The following is a 12,712-nucleotide window of genomic DNA, read 5'->3' as shown; positions in this document are numbered from 1 at the left end:
AGGAATGGACTTCCAAGTGAGAGAGCAGGAAGAAAAAAAAAGGGGCTGTCTGATGTGACGGACAGGTGACGATGGAGCGGGGAGAGGTCAGTATGGAAGTGGAGGCCAAGGTCAAAATCGACAAGCACCACCCCTCAGGTGTCTCCCCCAACCCTGAACCCAGCTCTTACCTGCCCCATCTCCTCTGGAGCAACCAACTCCATCCTCAGCCGCAGAGCTCCATCCTTTGCACGCGACAGTGGAGGGGTCCCTGCTGTTGAGCCCCCTGCCTCCACTTCTACCCTCAAAGAGGGCAGGGGCGTGGCAGCCCGGGAAGTGCCCGCGCTATCCCCCGTCCCGGCCTCTGGGGGGCGCTGCTGGGGCAGGGAGGCTGACAGGGGGGTTGTCTCCAACTTGGCCTTGCCGGGCACTGCCAGCTGGCCCAGCCCCCCGGTGAAGGAGCGGGCCTGAGGTCCAGGGGAGGTGGGGGGCGGGCGGAGCCAGGAGGTGGGGCCCTGAGACAGGCCTGGCTGTGGGGTAGGGGTGGCCAGGCCTAAGCTGGCCAGCTCCAACCTGGAATCCAAAGACCTGCCCCCGTTGCCCCCTGAGGCCCCTCGAATCCCTTCCAGGAGCCGGCCAAAGCTAGGGGGCTCCAGGTCTCTCTCGTAAACATCCACACATGTCCAACGGCCTCGGCGATAAGGCTCTCCCAGGCCTTGGGGCAGCTTCACCACCCGGAAACGGGAGGCGGGGGCCCCAGGCGGTGGGGAGCCATTCCGGGGGGTGCCCTTGCCCCCTGGCTCGGGGTTGGGCTCCTCGTTGGGCACGCGGGGCGGGGGGCCAGTGGGGGCCGGCAGGGCAGGGGAATCTGGACTCCCCGGGCTCCCCGGACCCTCGTAGTCCGTGGTGACGCTGGTGATTTGGAAACTACTCTTCTTCTTGCCCCCACTCATGGTCCCTGGGGCTCAGGACTGGGCCAAGGTGGGCAGGGGGGCGGTGGCGGCTCTTCGAGGGGCTCAGGCACCCCTGGAACAGGGGGGCCACATGGTGGGGACATCAGGGCCCCTGGGGATGTCTGGGTCCGACATGGCAGGAGGGCCTTACGGGAACTGGGGGTGCCTGGCTGGTGAAAGGGAGAACAGGGTAGGGGAGGCGACGGGAGCTGGGGGGTCAGGGGCAGGTTTTTCCTGCTGCTGTCGCTGCCACCGCCGAACTCCAGAGCTGAGTTTGCAAACTGGAGAGAGAAAGAGAGAGAGAGAATGTGTGAGAAAGCAGTGGGCAGGCCACCTCCGGGGCTTCCTCTCTGGGGAGCGGAATGGGGGGAGGAAGGGGAAACCGCCAGAGACAAAGAGACAGAAATGACAGAGACCAGAGCAGAGGGGACAGATCCGGGCGGGCGCAGAGAGCAGGAAGAGGCGGCCCAGACCCAAAGTTGGGCATTTCTCGCTGGGATTCAAACTCACGAGACCCAAGTCGTCCCAAGAGCAAGGGCTCCAAGGCCTGCGTGAACAGGAGTGAAGCCGTTCCTCAGCCCGGCCAGGCCACCGGGAGGCCTGTGCTGGGCCACCGAGGCCCCCTGCACCCCAGCTCCCCCATCCCTGAGGCGGCCCTGCCCCGCCGCCCCGCCCAACCCAGAGCCCTACCTCTCGGCCGCGGCCACCGAGCTGGGCCGGGGTTCCCGGCCGCCTAAGATGTTGGGTTGTCCCTTCCCCGGGGCCTTCTGGCCCCAGCAGCTCGGGGACGCAGGCGGCAATCAGAGGCTGGCCGGTCCTCTTCGGGGGACGCACCTCGCCCCGAAAGGCATCTCCGCGGAAAGTTTGCTGTCCAGAAAAGAAGGAACCCCCGCCTCCTTGGCGGAGCCCAGGCGCGGCCTCCGAAGCCCCAAGGGTCTGCGGACCGATGCGGGAGGGGGCAGCTTAGCCCCCGACCCTGCAGGTGGAGCCGCCTCGGTGGTCGTCGCGGCGCGTGGCTCCCCCAAGTCTCCTTCCGCGTGGCACCGCTGGGTCTCCCTCCGCTCCTCTCGGTCTTTCTCTTTCGGGGCTGTTGACAACCCCCACGCCAGGAAGTCCTGCCTCCTCGGGCCTGCTGACTGCTCCTTTCCTCCTCCTCCTCCTCTTTCCCCTCTTCCTCCCCTTCCTCCGCCCTTTCTCGCTCCTGGGGCTCCCAGCCAGCTGGCCCGGGGCCAGGTCTGCCCCGGCCACTGCTGGTGCAGTTGCCGCTGCCGCTGCTGTTCCAGGGGCCCGGGACAGGCTGCCTTAACCCCACACCTGCTGGGCCCCAGCCCAGCTCTTCCTCGGAAGGAGGGGCCGCGGAGGGCGGAGAAAAAGGGGAGGAGTTTGCGGGGAGGCCCGGGATTCCCTTACTTGTAGGCACTTGCTGCCATTGGCCTACAGACGCACGGAAGAGTGGGGAGGAACTTACCAGGATCCTGCTGGGTGCCTGCCACTCCGTAAGCGCCCAGTAAATTGTTCTGGTGCTGCTGCAGCTGTTATTGTCATATCGTCGCTGGTTTTCACAGAAACCGTACGAGTAAGATACTGTTTTTCTCCCTGGTCCTTATTTTTTCAAGTGGATCCTTATGACAATTTTCAAACATGCCCCAAACTAGAGAGAATGGTAAAATGAACCCCTAGGGACCCAGCATGGGGTTTCAACAGTTGTCAACTCACAATTGAAACTCAATCTTGTTTCTTCTATACCCCCAATATCTTTTGTTGTAGTGTGCTGGAGTATTTGAATCAAACCCCAAACATCGTACTATTCCTCTTGTTAGATGTGGAAATTGAGACCCAGGACGTTCAGAAAGGCTATCAGTGGTAGAGCAGGAACATGTCTCACACTCAGGTGTGTCATTGTCTGGCTCCCTAGATCGGCATAGAGAAATGACAGAGACACATTCAGGAAGGTGCTGACTTGCATTTTCTCTCCAACCGCGGGTCACACACAGGCACCCGTACAGATATGCCCGCCGGAGGAGGAACCTGGCTGGCCACAAGCCTGGACCCTTCCCCACACACCCACCTCTCACCCTTCCCACCTCTCCATCCCATCCCCTGCTCACTGTGGAGAATCCACACACTCATAAAGGGCCTACTATGTGCTTGGCATGAAAGAATAAACCTCCAACTGCCATTTTCTCTTTTTTTGCGCCCCCCAACAACATTCTGAAAATAATTATTTTAGCAAAAGCAGCGTCTAACGACCGTATCTGCCTTCACTCCCAGGTTCAGAAGGAAATGGATTCTAATTAATTTGGGTCATATGGAACTCTTTTCAAGCATATTAAAATTCTTCATATTTGTCCACTCTACATAATTCTCTCATGGGTTCTCAAAACAGCCCTGGGCAGAAATGGGGTGGGTTTTGAGCTCCAGTGTCTCTGCTAAGGAAACTGAGGCTTGGGTTACTTGCCCAAGGCCTCAGAGCTAGCATTTGATGGCATTGAGACTAGCTCTGGGCTGTCTGACACATCCTTCCTTCCTCAGCCTTAGCTCATGGAAATTTTTAACCACCCTTTAGGATTAGACAAAAACAAAATAATGCAAACCCCCTTGCCCCCAGTTTATCTTCATCTCATTGTTAAAATGCATCTGCACTCCTGTCTCTCGCCCTTCAAATAGTAACAATGACTACCGTAGCCAGATCCTGAGGCCTCCCAAGTGGTGCGGTGCAGGAAGCAGCCTCCCACACAACGGCCCCACCCCCACCCCCAGACCCTCTCCCCTCTGGCAATATTCAGAACACAGCCCCGCTGCTCCGCCCCCAGATCCTCCTTCCCTCTGCGATAGCTCGCTACAAACTATTCAAACTTATCTTTGCATCTTCCTCTTCCCACCAACTCAGACAATCAACATCACCTTGGACTCCTCCGTGTCTACAGTCCCAGGGACACTGTTGGTCTCTGTGGAAATGTTCGTTGAATGAATAAATAAAAGTTTATTCACACTAAGGTGTAAATGTGAAAGGACAGTTATGTATTTTAATGTGTTAACTCTCGCAGGGGCATTTGTAATAGCCTTTTAATATATGGGGCCATTTACGACTTATTCTTTATATTCATTATTTTGCGGAGTCAAAGGTTACTGGGAGGATGACTTGGGCCGCGGGGGCGGACGGGCAAAAGATTTTGAGCCCTGGCGGTGAAACAGGCCTGGACCCCTGGGAACCTGCAGGGATTGGCGACGAGCACCAAGAGTGCCAGCTCCACTGCCCTCCCGGTACTTGGGGGGCGGCTGGAAGACAGGGCGCGGCCCAGGGAGCTCGCCCCCTGCTGGACAAAGACGCGGATGGTCCAGCTCCCGACTCTCAGAGCCCCTCAGCCCGGAAACCGGCCCCCCCTGCCGGCCTCGCCGCCTCACTGCACCCCGGGCCCCGCAGCCGCAACCTCGCCCGGGCCGAACGTGGTGTGCGCACCCGGGGAGCGCCGGCTGCACGGGGTACGCGCGTGGGTGCACGCCCCGGGTCGCCGCTGGGGGCCGCCGCTGCGCGCTGCCGCTTCGCGCTGCGCCCAGCTTCGCTCCGCCGGGGCCTTGGACACCAAACCCAGCACGGCCCTGCCGGGCAGGGGCGAGGGGCTACAAGGAGCGGACGCCCCAAAGCGGGGGCGGGCTGGCGCCGGGTCCCCTGCACCCCACGACGTTTCTCCGAGTCCCCCCCGCCGGCTCCGCTGGCCCGGTGCCCCCTACCCCAGCCTAGCGGCGCAGCGCAACACGGCCACTCCCGCTCCGTCCTTGGAGGGTGTGGAAGGGTGGGTTTGGGGCCGGGGGCGGGTCTGGGGGCGGACCCGGAGGCGGGGCTGTCTCTGCGGCAGGGCCCTGTTCGGCCCCCCCCCCCCGGTCTCTCTCTGTCTCTCCTCCTCCCTCCTCCTGCTCCGGGCGGAGCCCGGCATGGGGGGGCCGGCGCCCGGCAGGCCAGGTACGGTGATGTAGAAATTGGGGAGGCTTGGTGCGGGGAGGTGGGATGGGGGGACAAGGGGTAGGGAGGATTGGCGGGGCGAGAGACGGAGAAACCCAGGGTAGCGGGACAAGGGGAAGGGGAGGGGTGCCCGGGAACCTGGGGCCTTTGGATGGAGAGGGGGATGAAGCCGGCTAGGTTTGGAACAAACAGGGAAGGGAGAGGACGGCAGTGAGGAGGGGCGCCTAGAAGGAGAGGTGAGGCAGAAAGCGCAAAGGAGAGTGTGTTTGGGGGAAGGGAAACCAGGGCAGGTATGGAGGCCGCAGCTCAGAAGGTAGCTATGAGGCCAGACTGGAGACCCCCGGGTGGGATGTAGGGGCGGGGACTGCGAGAGGGAAGCCGGGAGCCTCCCAGATCCCTGAGGAGGAAGGTGATTTGGGCCCTCAGCGAGGTAGGCGGAGACCTTCGTTGAGGGGCCAGGGTGCAGGAATAGGGGTGGACGGAAGCCCGGGCCCAGGCGAAGGACTGGTGAGGGGGTCGGCAGGGAATGGAGAGACATGGATGGGTGGTCTTGTAGCTGCCCAACTCAGAATGCCCCCACCCTTTCTCCAGCATCCCCGCCCTGCCCTCATGACACTCCCCAGCCTCAGGCCCCAAGAGGGGGTGGGGAGTCTGACTGTCTCCCCCTTCCCCAGCGGGGTGCAGTGTAGGCAAGTAGGCATAACTCCTTGTCTATAGGTACGTCCAGTTCGGTGCAGCCGATTTGTGTGTGTCTGGAGGTCTGTGTGTGCTGTGGGTGTGTCGGGGTGTTTATGTCTGTGTGTCTGGCTGTTCCTAGGTTGTGTTTACCTATGCCAGTCAGCGTGTCTGGTCCTCTGTTGGTAGATATTGGTCTGTGGCCCGGTGGTTTGTGGGTCTGAATGTGTGTTTGTGTGGCTGCAGGGTTGCTGTAGGTTGGTGGGGCCTGTCTGTGTGGTGGATCAGGATGTATTTACAGGATGGGATTCTGTGTCAGTCTGATCTCTCCAGAGTGTGTATCTGTGGCTCTGAACACCTTTGTCAGGGTGTGTGACTCTGGATACATGTCCGTCTGTGTCTGTACGTGTGTGGGTCCTGGAGGCGGTGTTGGGTTTTCTGTGCCTCCATCTGTTTTCCTCTCTCTGAGGACCAGAGTCACATCTCTGCTCCTTTCTCTCTCTTTCTCATTCATTCCTGGCCCCGACCACCCCACATCTTTCTTTATTTTTCCTTTCCATTCCCCCCCACCAAGTGGATCCGGGACCCAGGGAGGGTCGCCCCCCGGGCCTGGTGGCGCTGAGCAGGAATACCCAGCATCTGCCTCCTGCCCCACGACATGAACCTCCTCTACCGAAAAACCAAGCTGGAGTGGAGGCAGCACAAGGAAGAGGAGGCCAAGAGGAGGTAAGGCCGCATCCCAGATTGCCCCCTCGCCTGTCCCACCTCTGCTTCCCTCGTGGCGGGGCCACATCCCTCTGCCCTTCCTGACTCCAACAGCCTGGTCATCAGTCTGATCTCAGAGCCCATGCTCACTACAGAATTGCTGGAATTGCACATGCCCTGTCCCTGCCCGGCTCCTGGCTCCTGGCTCCAGCCCCTGCCCTGGCCTCTCAGGGGGCTTCCAGCCCAGGGACACCCTGTTGGCTCTTCCCCATCCCCAGAGGCCCAAGACACTCCTTCCTGACTCACCTCTGGCCTATGATGTCCTCCTCTCTGTCAGTGTGGGCCTGGCTCCTGGTTCCCCTGTCACCTGACCTTGGAAGGGGCAGGCCCTGCTGCCCTCACAGTCCAGGGATGGGTCATTTGAGGGGCGCCAGAGACGATCCATTTGGCCCCATCCCAGTGATGGGGCTGTGTGTGGGGGGGGGGGGGACTCATTTGGTTACCATATGCCATGAACTATGAACTTAAATTAGTGCACCAGACCCCCATGCCACCCCCCCCCCCCCCCCCCACACACACACAGCTCGCCCCCTCTCCTTGCCCTCCCGGGGACCTGGCACCTGGCCTCTTCTGTCTTGCTCCCTTCTCTTCTTCATTCCCATTGACGGCACAGCCGCTCGGAGCCTGAGTCAGAGCCACCTCCCTGCTCCCTTCTCCCTCCTCAAAACTGTGGAGTTTAATTCTTGTTGTTAATTAGATTAATCAGAGCTATCACTGCACTGATCTCTCCCTAATGAAGGGTTAGTAGACAGGGCCTTAATGGGAGCCCACCCCACCCCAGCTCTCCCCTCTTCCCTGCCAGCCGCACCCCCTCTTCACTTACACAGAAGCTCAGAGACAGTGAAAGGGAATGGGGGGTGAGCCTGGGAGGGTGACAGAGAGAGGACAGCACCGAGGGAGAGGGAGAGGGAAAGAAAGAAAGAGAGAGAGGCAGGGAGGAAGATCAGCCTGGGGAGGCTGCTCTGAGGATGTGGCGGTACAGCCTGGGTCTGGGAAAGGAGGCGGTGTGGGAGTGGAGGCCGCAGCAGCCAGACATGAAGGGAGGCCAGAGGCCAGGTGTGGGCCAGCGCGAGGGTGAGAAGGAGCAGAGCCAGGGTGGCAGGAGCATGTGCCAGGTGGGGCTGCGCTGCCTGGGTTTGCATCTCTATGTACGAAGTTGTCCACACGTGTGTGTGCACCAGAGATGCCCAGGCTGGGGTCGGCCAGCTCCAGGAATGCTCCCTTGCACACAGGCTCACCCCTTCTCTCATCCCTACCCTCCATATCTTTGCCTTTTTCAAAACCTAGAAATACAGTCTGAAGCTTCTTTAGTGCTTTGGACCCTCAAGCTACCCCCATCTCCACCCCGGCCCCCCTCCCCCTACCTGGGAGGCCACAGGGTTGCAAACCCCTCTTGGGGTATGGGAGCGGGGGGCCCAGGCCTGAGGCCCGACCTCTGCTCCATCTGGGCCTTCTCTCCCCAGCTCCAGTAAGGAGGGGGCTCCCGCAGGCTCCTCGGGGCCCGGGGCCGGCCCAGGGCCGGGGGTCCGCGTGCGGGACGTTGCCTCGCTGCGCCGCTCGCTCAGGATGGGCTTCATGACGATGCCCGCCTCCCAAGAGCAGACCCCCCACCCCTGCCGCAGCGCCATGGCCCCACGCTCCCTCTCCTGCCACTCGGTGGGCAGCATGGACAGCGTGGGGGGCGGGCCTGGGGGCGGGGGGGTGCTCACAGAGGACGGCAGCACCCGAAGACCCCCGGCCAAGCCCCGGAGACACCCCAGCACCAAGCTCAGCATGGCAGGGCCGGGGGCAGAGACGCCCCCCAGCAAGAAAGCAGGTGAGACACCAGCACCCCTGCCCAGTAGGAGCCGTGAGCTGGGAGGATCCATTCCAGGCCAGGGGAGGCCTGCCGGGAGGGTTCATTCAGGGAAGAACCGAGGAAGTGGAAGGTTCCATTCTCAGAAGGAGTGGGGGGGGGTTCCTTTTTGGAAGGGCCCGAGATGAACCATTCAAGGGCAGGGGAAGATCCCTGAAAAGTTCATTCTTGGGAAAGGGGTGGCCATGGAGGGCCTTGAGGGTCAGGGAGAATTGAGGGTGGGAGCTGCAGATTCTGGGGCGTTCATTAGAAGGACAGGAGGCAGACCGGTAGGAAAAGAACCCACTGGGGCTGTAAGTTGAGGGACGTGGGGAAAATGAAGAGGCAGAAATGTCCTTGATGGTGAGTCAAGAGGTCACAGTGGGTCTCCGCATTTCCTTCCTCGACTTAGAGCCCGGTTTCTTTTTCTCTTTCCCACTCCTGCCCAGGCTCACAGAAGCCAACCCCGGAGGGCCGCGAGTCCAGCCGGAAGGTTCCTCCACAGAAGCCCAGGCGAAGTCCCAACACCCAGCTCTCTGTCTCCTTTGATGAGTCCTGTCCCCCAGCCGCCTCTCCTCGAGGGGGGAACCCGCCCCTTCACCGCCTCAGTAGGGGGTCCTGTGTAGCTGGGGACCCTGAGGTGGGTGCCCAGGAAGAAGAGCCGGTGTACATTGAGATGGTGGGGGATGTCTTCAGGGGGGGAGGGCGGAGTGGAGGGGGACTGACTGGGCCCCCTCTTGGGGGTGGGGGGGGGCCGACCCCAACGGCTGGCGCTGACTCGGACTCAGAAGAGAGCGAGGCCATATACGAGGAGATGAAGTACCCGCTGCCCGAGGAGGCCGGGGAAGGCCGCGCCAATGGGGCCCCTCCGTCGACGGCAAGCTCCACACCGCACCAGCCTCACGCCCTTCAGCTGCACACCCAGCGCCGTCCAGCTTCAGCCCTCCCGAGCCGGAGGGAGGGCACGCCCACCAAGACCACTCCTTGTGAAATCCCGCCGCCCTTCCCCAACCTCCTCCAGCACCGTCCTCCTCTCCTGGCCTTTCCCCAGGCCAAGCCTGCTTCCCGAGCCCCTGGCGATGGGGTCTCAAGGCTACCGGTCCTCTGCCACTCCAAGGAGCCAGCCGGCTCCACCCCAGCTCCCCAAGTGCCTGCCCGGGAGCGGGAGACGCCTCCCCCACCGCCTCCGCCTCCCGCTGCCAACCTGCTGCTGCTGGGACCCTCGGGCCGAGCCCGGAGCCACTCGACACCATTGCCGCCCCAGGGCTCTGGCCAGCCCCGGGGGGAGAGGGAGCTCCCCAATTCCCACAGCATGATCTGCCCCAAGGCGGCAGGGGTGCCGGCAGCCCCTCCTGCCCCGGCTGCCTTGCTCCCCGGCCCTACCAAGGACAAGGCCGTGTCTTACACCATGGTGTACTCAGCAGTCAAGGTGACCACGCACTCCGTCCTGCCCACCGGTCCGCCCCTGGGTGCTGGGGAGCCAAAGACGGAGAAGGAGATCTCAGTCCTCCACGGGATGCTGTGCACCCGCTCGAGGCCCCCCCTGCCTGGGAAGTCCAGCCCCCATGGGGGGGCTATGGGTGCAGCAGCTGGGGTTCTCCACCACCGCGCCTGCCTGGCCTCCCCACACAGCCTTCCGGACCCAACTGCAGGCCCCCTGACCCCCCTCTGGACCTACCCAGCTGCGGCAGCTGGGCTCAAGAGACCCCCTGCCTATGAGAGCCTCAAGGCTGGGGGGGTGCTGAATAAGGGCTGTGGAATGGGGGCTCCATCCCCCGTGGTCAAGATCCAGCTTCAGGAGCAAGGGACCGACGGGGGGGCCTTTGCCAGCCTTTCTTGTGCCCACGTCATCGCCAGCGCGGGGACACCAGAAGAGGAAGAAGAGGAGATGGGCGCCTCGACGTTTGGGGCAGGCTGGGCTCTGCAGAGGAAGGTCCTGTATGGCGGGAGGAAGGCGAAAGAGCTGGACAGTGAGTGAGGAGGGGGTGACGGGCAGGGGACAGGGGATGTCCGTGATGATTTGGGGGAGGTGTTGAAGGGCATACTTGGAAGCCACAGCCCATTGTCCTGAACTGGGAACTTTTCTGGGAGACAAGAGGGATGGGGGCATTCAGCAGACTGAAGGGATGGGGTCCCCGTGTGTGCTCTGGAGGGGCAGGAAGACCTGGGATGCGAACGGGGTAGAATCTGGTCTCCTCCTCCTGCCCTGTCCCGCTCTATTCCCTGCCCTTCCCTTCACTGGGCTGCAGGGGTGTGTGTTTGTGAGTGTGCGCACACTAGGAGCTAAACACAGCTGCCTCCCAGCCGTTACCATGGTAACCCATCCAGACAGGAGGGAGAGGAGAGGGAGGCCCCTGCCGTTGCTTGGCAACGCAATGCTCTGCCAGGCTTACTCTGGGAGATGAGCTTAGTTCACATGCAGCCCTTCCCCCAATGCCCCCCTTCTCACTTCCCGGCTTTGGGAATTCTCCCCATCCTAGGGAACAGCCCCCCTGGTCTCTGTTTCAGACGGTGTTTATTGTGGCACTGTCTGGGGCTGGAGGGGCTCTGAAGTTAAACTGGGGTAGGGGAGACCCCTCTGAACAGGGAAAAGGGTTTGGCAGCAGTAAATATCTATGATTCTCAGCCCAGGGGTGGTGCCAGGACTGGCGTCCCTCCTTCTGTGTATGTTCTGTGTGAAGCAGGGCCCCTCCCTTCCCAGCTGTGACCTGCAACGGGGCAAGTTACTTCTGGTCCACCCAGGCCGCGGTGTGCATAGCTGGGGGGACAGCAAGAACCTTCTCATTGTACAGTCTCAGAGCTCTCCTTGTCACCCAGCAGAGGTCGAGGACAGTGTCCAGGCCTGGAATGGCAGTGCCGAGGGTGCAGGCAAGGTGGAGCGTGAGGACAGAGGCTCTGTGGCATCAGGGATCCCAGTGAGGAGCCAGGGGGCAGAGGGCCTGCTGGCCAGGATCCACCACGGAGGGGACCGAGGAGGAAGCCGCCCCGTGCTGCCCATACCCTGCCAGACCTTCCCCGCCTGCCACCGCAACGGAGGTGACACGCTCAGCCCTTGTACACCAGCACATAGATGGGCAGGCTGGGGGGGAATCTCCCAGGGTCCTCATCCTGGGGCCTACATTCTTTTTTTTTTTTTTGCGGTACGTGGGCCTCTCACTGCTGTGGCCTCTCCCGTTGCGGAGCACAGGCTCTGGACGCACAGGCCCAGCCGCTCCGCGGCATGTGGGATCCTCCCGGACCGGGGCACGAACCCGCGTCCCCTGCATCGGCAGGCGGACTCCCAACCACTGTGCCACCAGGGAAACCCCTGGGCCCTACAGTCTAATACCACATCTCCAACCCCTTTCCTCCTCTAATGAGGCTGGGGCGGGGGGCAGCATGGCAGGGGCTGTCCTCAGGGAACTGGGGGAGGGGAACGTGGAGGCCCCTTCCCTTCTCACCTCTCAGTCTTCTGCCTCAGACTTCACGGGAGGCTACCGCCTGGGGCGCTCCGCCTCCACCTCAGGAGTCCGGCAGGCCGCGCTCCACACCCCTCGGCCCTGCAGCCAGCCCAGGGATGCCCCGAGCCAGGTGAGGAGGGAGACGGGGTTGGGCATTTTATTTGTGAAGGAACAGGTAGGCAAGAAGGCTCGGGTGAGGGAAGAAAGGCAAGACTTCAGGCTGGGGCCTGCCACAGACTAACGGGGACGGCTGGAGAGCGAGGGGGTTGGGGGGGATCCTGGGTAGCCAGCCAGGGCCGCCACTGGCCGACGTGCGCCTTTGTGCGTTGCGTTTAGAAAGAGACATCCCCTCTGGGTGGAAAAATGCATCCTGCTGGGAAGACGGCTTTGAAAAGGCGCCCCTTCCTTGGGTGAGACACGCACCGCCTGGCACCAGGGCGCAGGGAGAGAGGACGGAGGCCTTGGGGGCAAGAGAGGACTTGTTTCTGGGCCACGCATTGGCCTCGGCGCTCGGCGGTGGGGACAGGGCCGGGTGACTCTGAGGTCCTTGACCCCTTATTCCTCCCTCCCCCACCATCCCCGTCGGGGCCGGCGGCGGGAGGAAGGGGCACAGACCCAGCCTGCGCTGCCGCTGCCGCTGCCGCTGCCGCTGCCCCTGCCGCCCCAGGCCACCCGCGAGCGCGACGGCAAGCTGCTGGAGGTGATTGAGCGCAAGCGCTGCGTGTGCAAGGAGATCAAGGCGCGCCACCGGCCCGACCGCGGCCTCTGCAAGCAGGAGAGCATGCCCATCCTCCCCAGCTGGCGGCGCGGGCCTGAGCCCCGCAAGTCCGGCACCCCGCCCTGCCGCCGGCAGCACACAGTCCTCTGGGACACCGCTATCTGAGGAGGCCGGGGCGCCGGGACCGGGGAGCGGGGCGGGGGCGACCGGCCTCGAAAGAGGGACGCTTGAAGGTGAGAGAGAGCCGGGGAGAACCCCTGCCCTCCACCCTAGCCCCCGAGACGGGGAGTCGGCCTGGCCCATCGGGTTGGGGGCGCCAAGCAGCACCCCCAGAAACTTGGGGGAGGGTTGGCTTGAGGTTGGGAGTGAGGCCCTCCTCCGCTCTTC

The 12,712-nt window shown here is 62.6% G+C and overlaps 2 protein-coding genes across 3 annotated transcripts in view; one reads left to right on the top strand and one right to left on the bottom strand.

The window, feature by feature from the left end:
• Positions 1-932, bottom strand: part of TSC22D4 (TSC22 domain family member 4) — a 9,334-nt gene extending 8,402 nt beyond the window's left edge. Inside the window, exon 1 of the mRNA XM_007468855.1 lies at positions 171-932. Within this exon, the coding sequence (XP_007468917.1) occupies positions 171-932 (762 nt within the window). The remainder of the gene's footprint in view (positions 1-170) is intronic.
• Positions 933-4,819: 3,887 nt separating this feature from the next.
• NYAP1 (neuronal tyrosine phosphorylated phosphoinositide-3-kinase adaptor 1) lies at positions 4,820-12,712 on the top strand. 2 transcript variants are annotated; one of them, XM_007468854.1, is made up of 7 exons: positions 4,820-4,893; positions 6,143-6,294; positions 7,797-8,149; positions 8,617-10,137; positions 10,988-11,203; positions 11,628-11,737; positions 12,221-12,712. In XM_007468854.1, the coding sequence occupies exons 2-7, from the start codon at positions 6,227-6,229 to the stop codon at positions 12,488-12,490; spliced, it is 2,538 nt and encodes an 845-aa protein (XP_007468916.1). In that variant the 5' UTR covers positions 4,820-4,893; positions 6,143-6,226; the 3' UTR covers positions 12,491-12,712. The 2 variants fall into 2 exon arrangements, with proteins under 2 accessions (XP_007468916.1, XP_007468915.1); XM_007468853.1 differs by lacking the exon at positions 4,820-4,893 and having other exon boundaries at positions 6,227-6,294; positions 10,985-11,203; positions 12,221-12,490.

This window comes from Lipotes vexillifer, unplaced genomic scaffold (genome assembly GCF_000442215.2).
Source record: "Lipotes vexillifer unplaced genomic scaffold, Lipotes_vexillifer_v1.1 scaffold12, whole genome shotgun sequence".
In the NCBI taxonomy this organism is placed as follows: domain Eukaryota; kingdom Metazoa; phylum Chordata; class Mammalia; order Artiodactyla; family Lipotidae; genus Lipotes; species Lipotes vexillifer.
The sequence above is the reverse complement of the archived record's forward strand: the minus strand, read 5'-3'. Positions and strand labels throughout refer to the sequence as shown.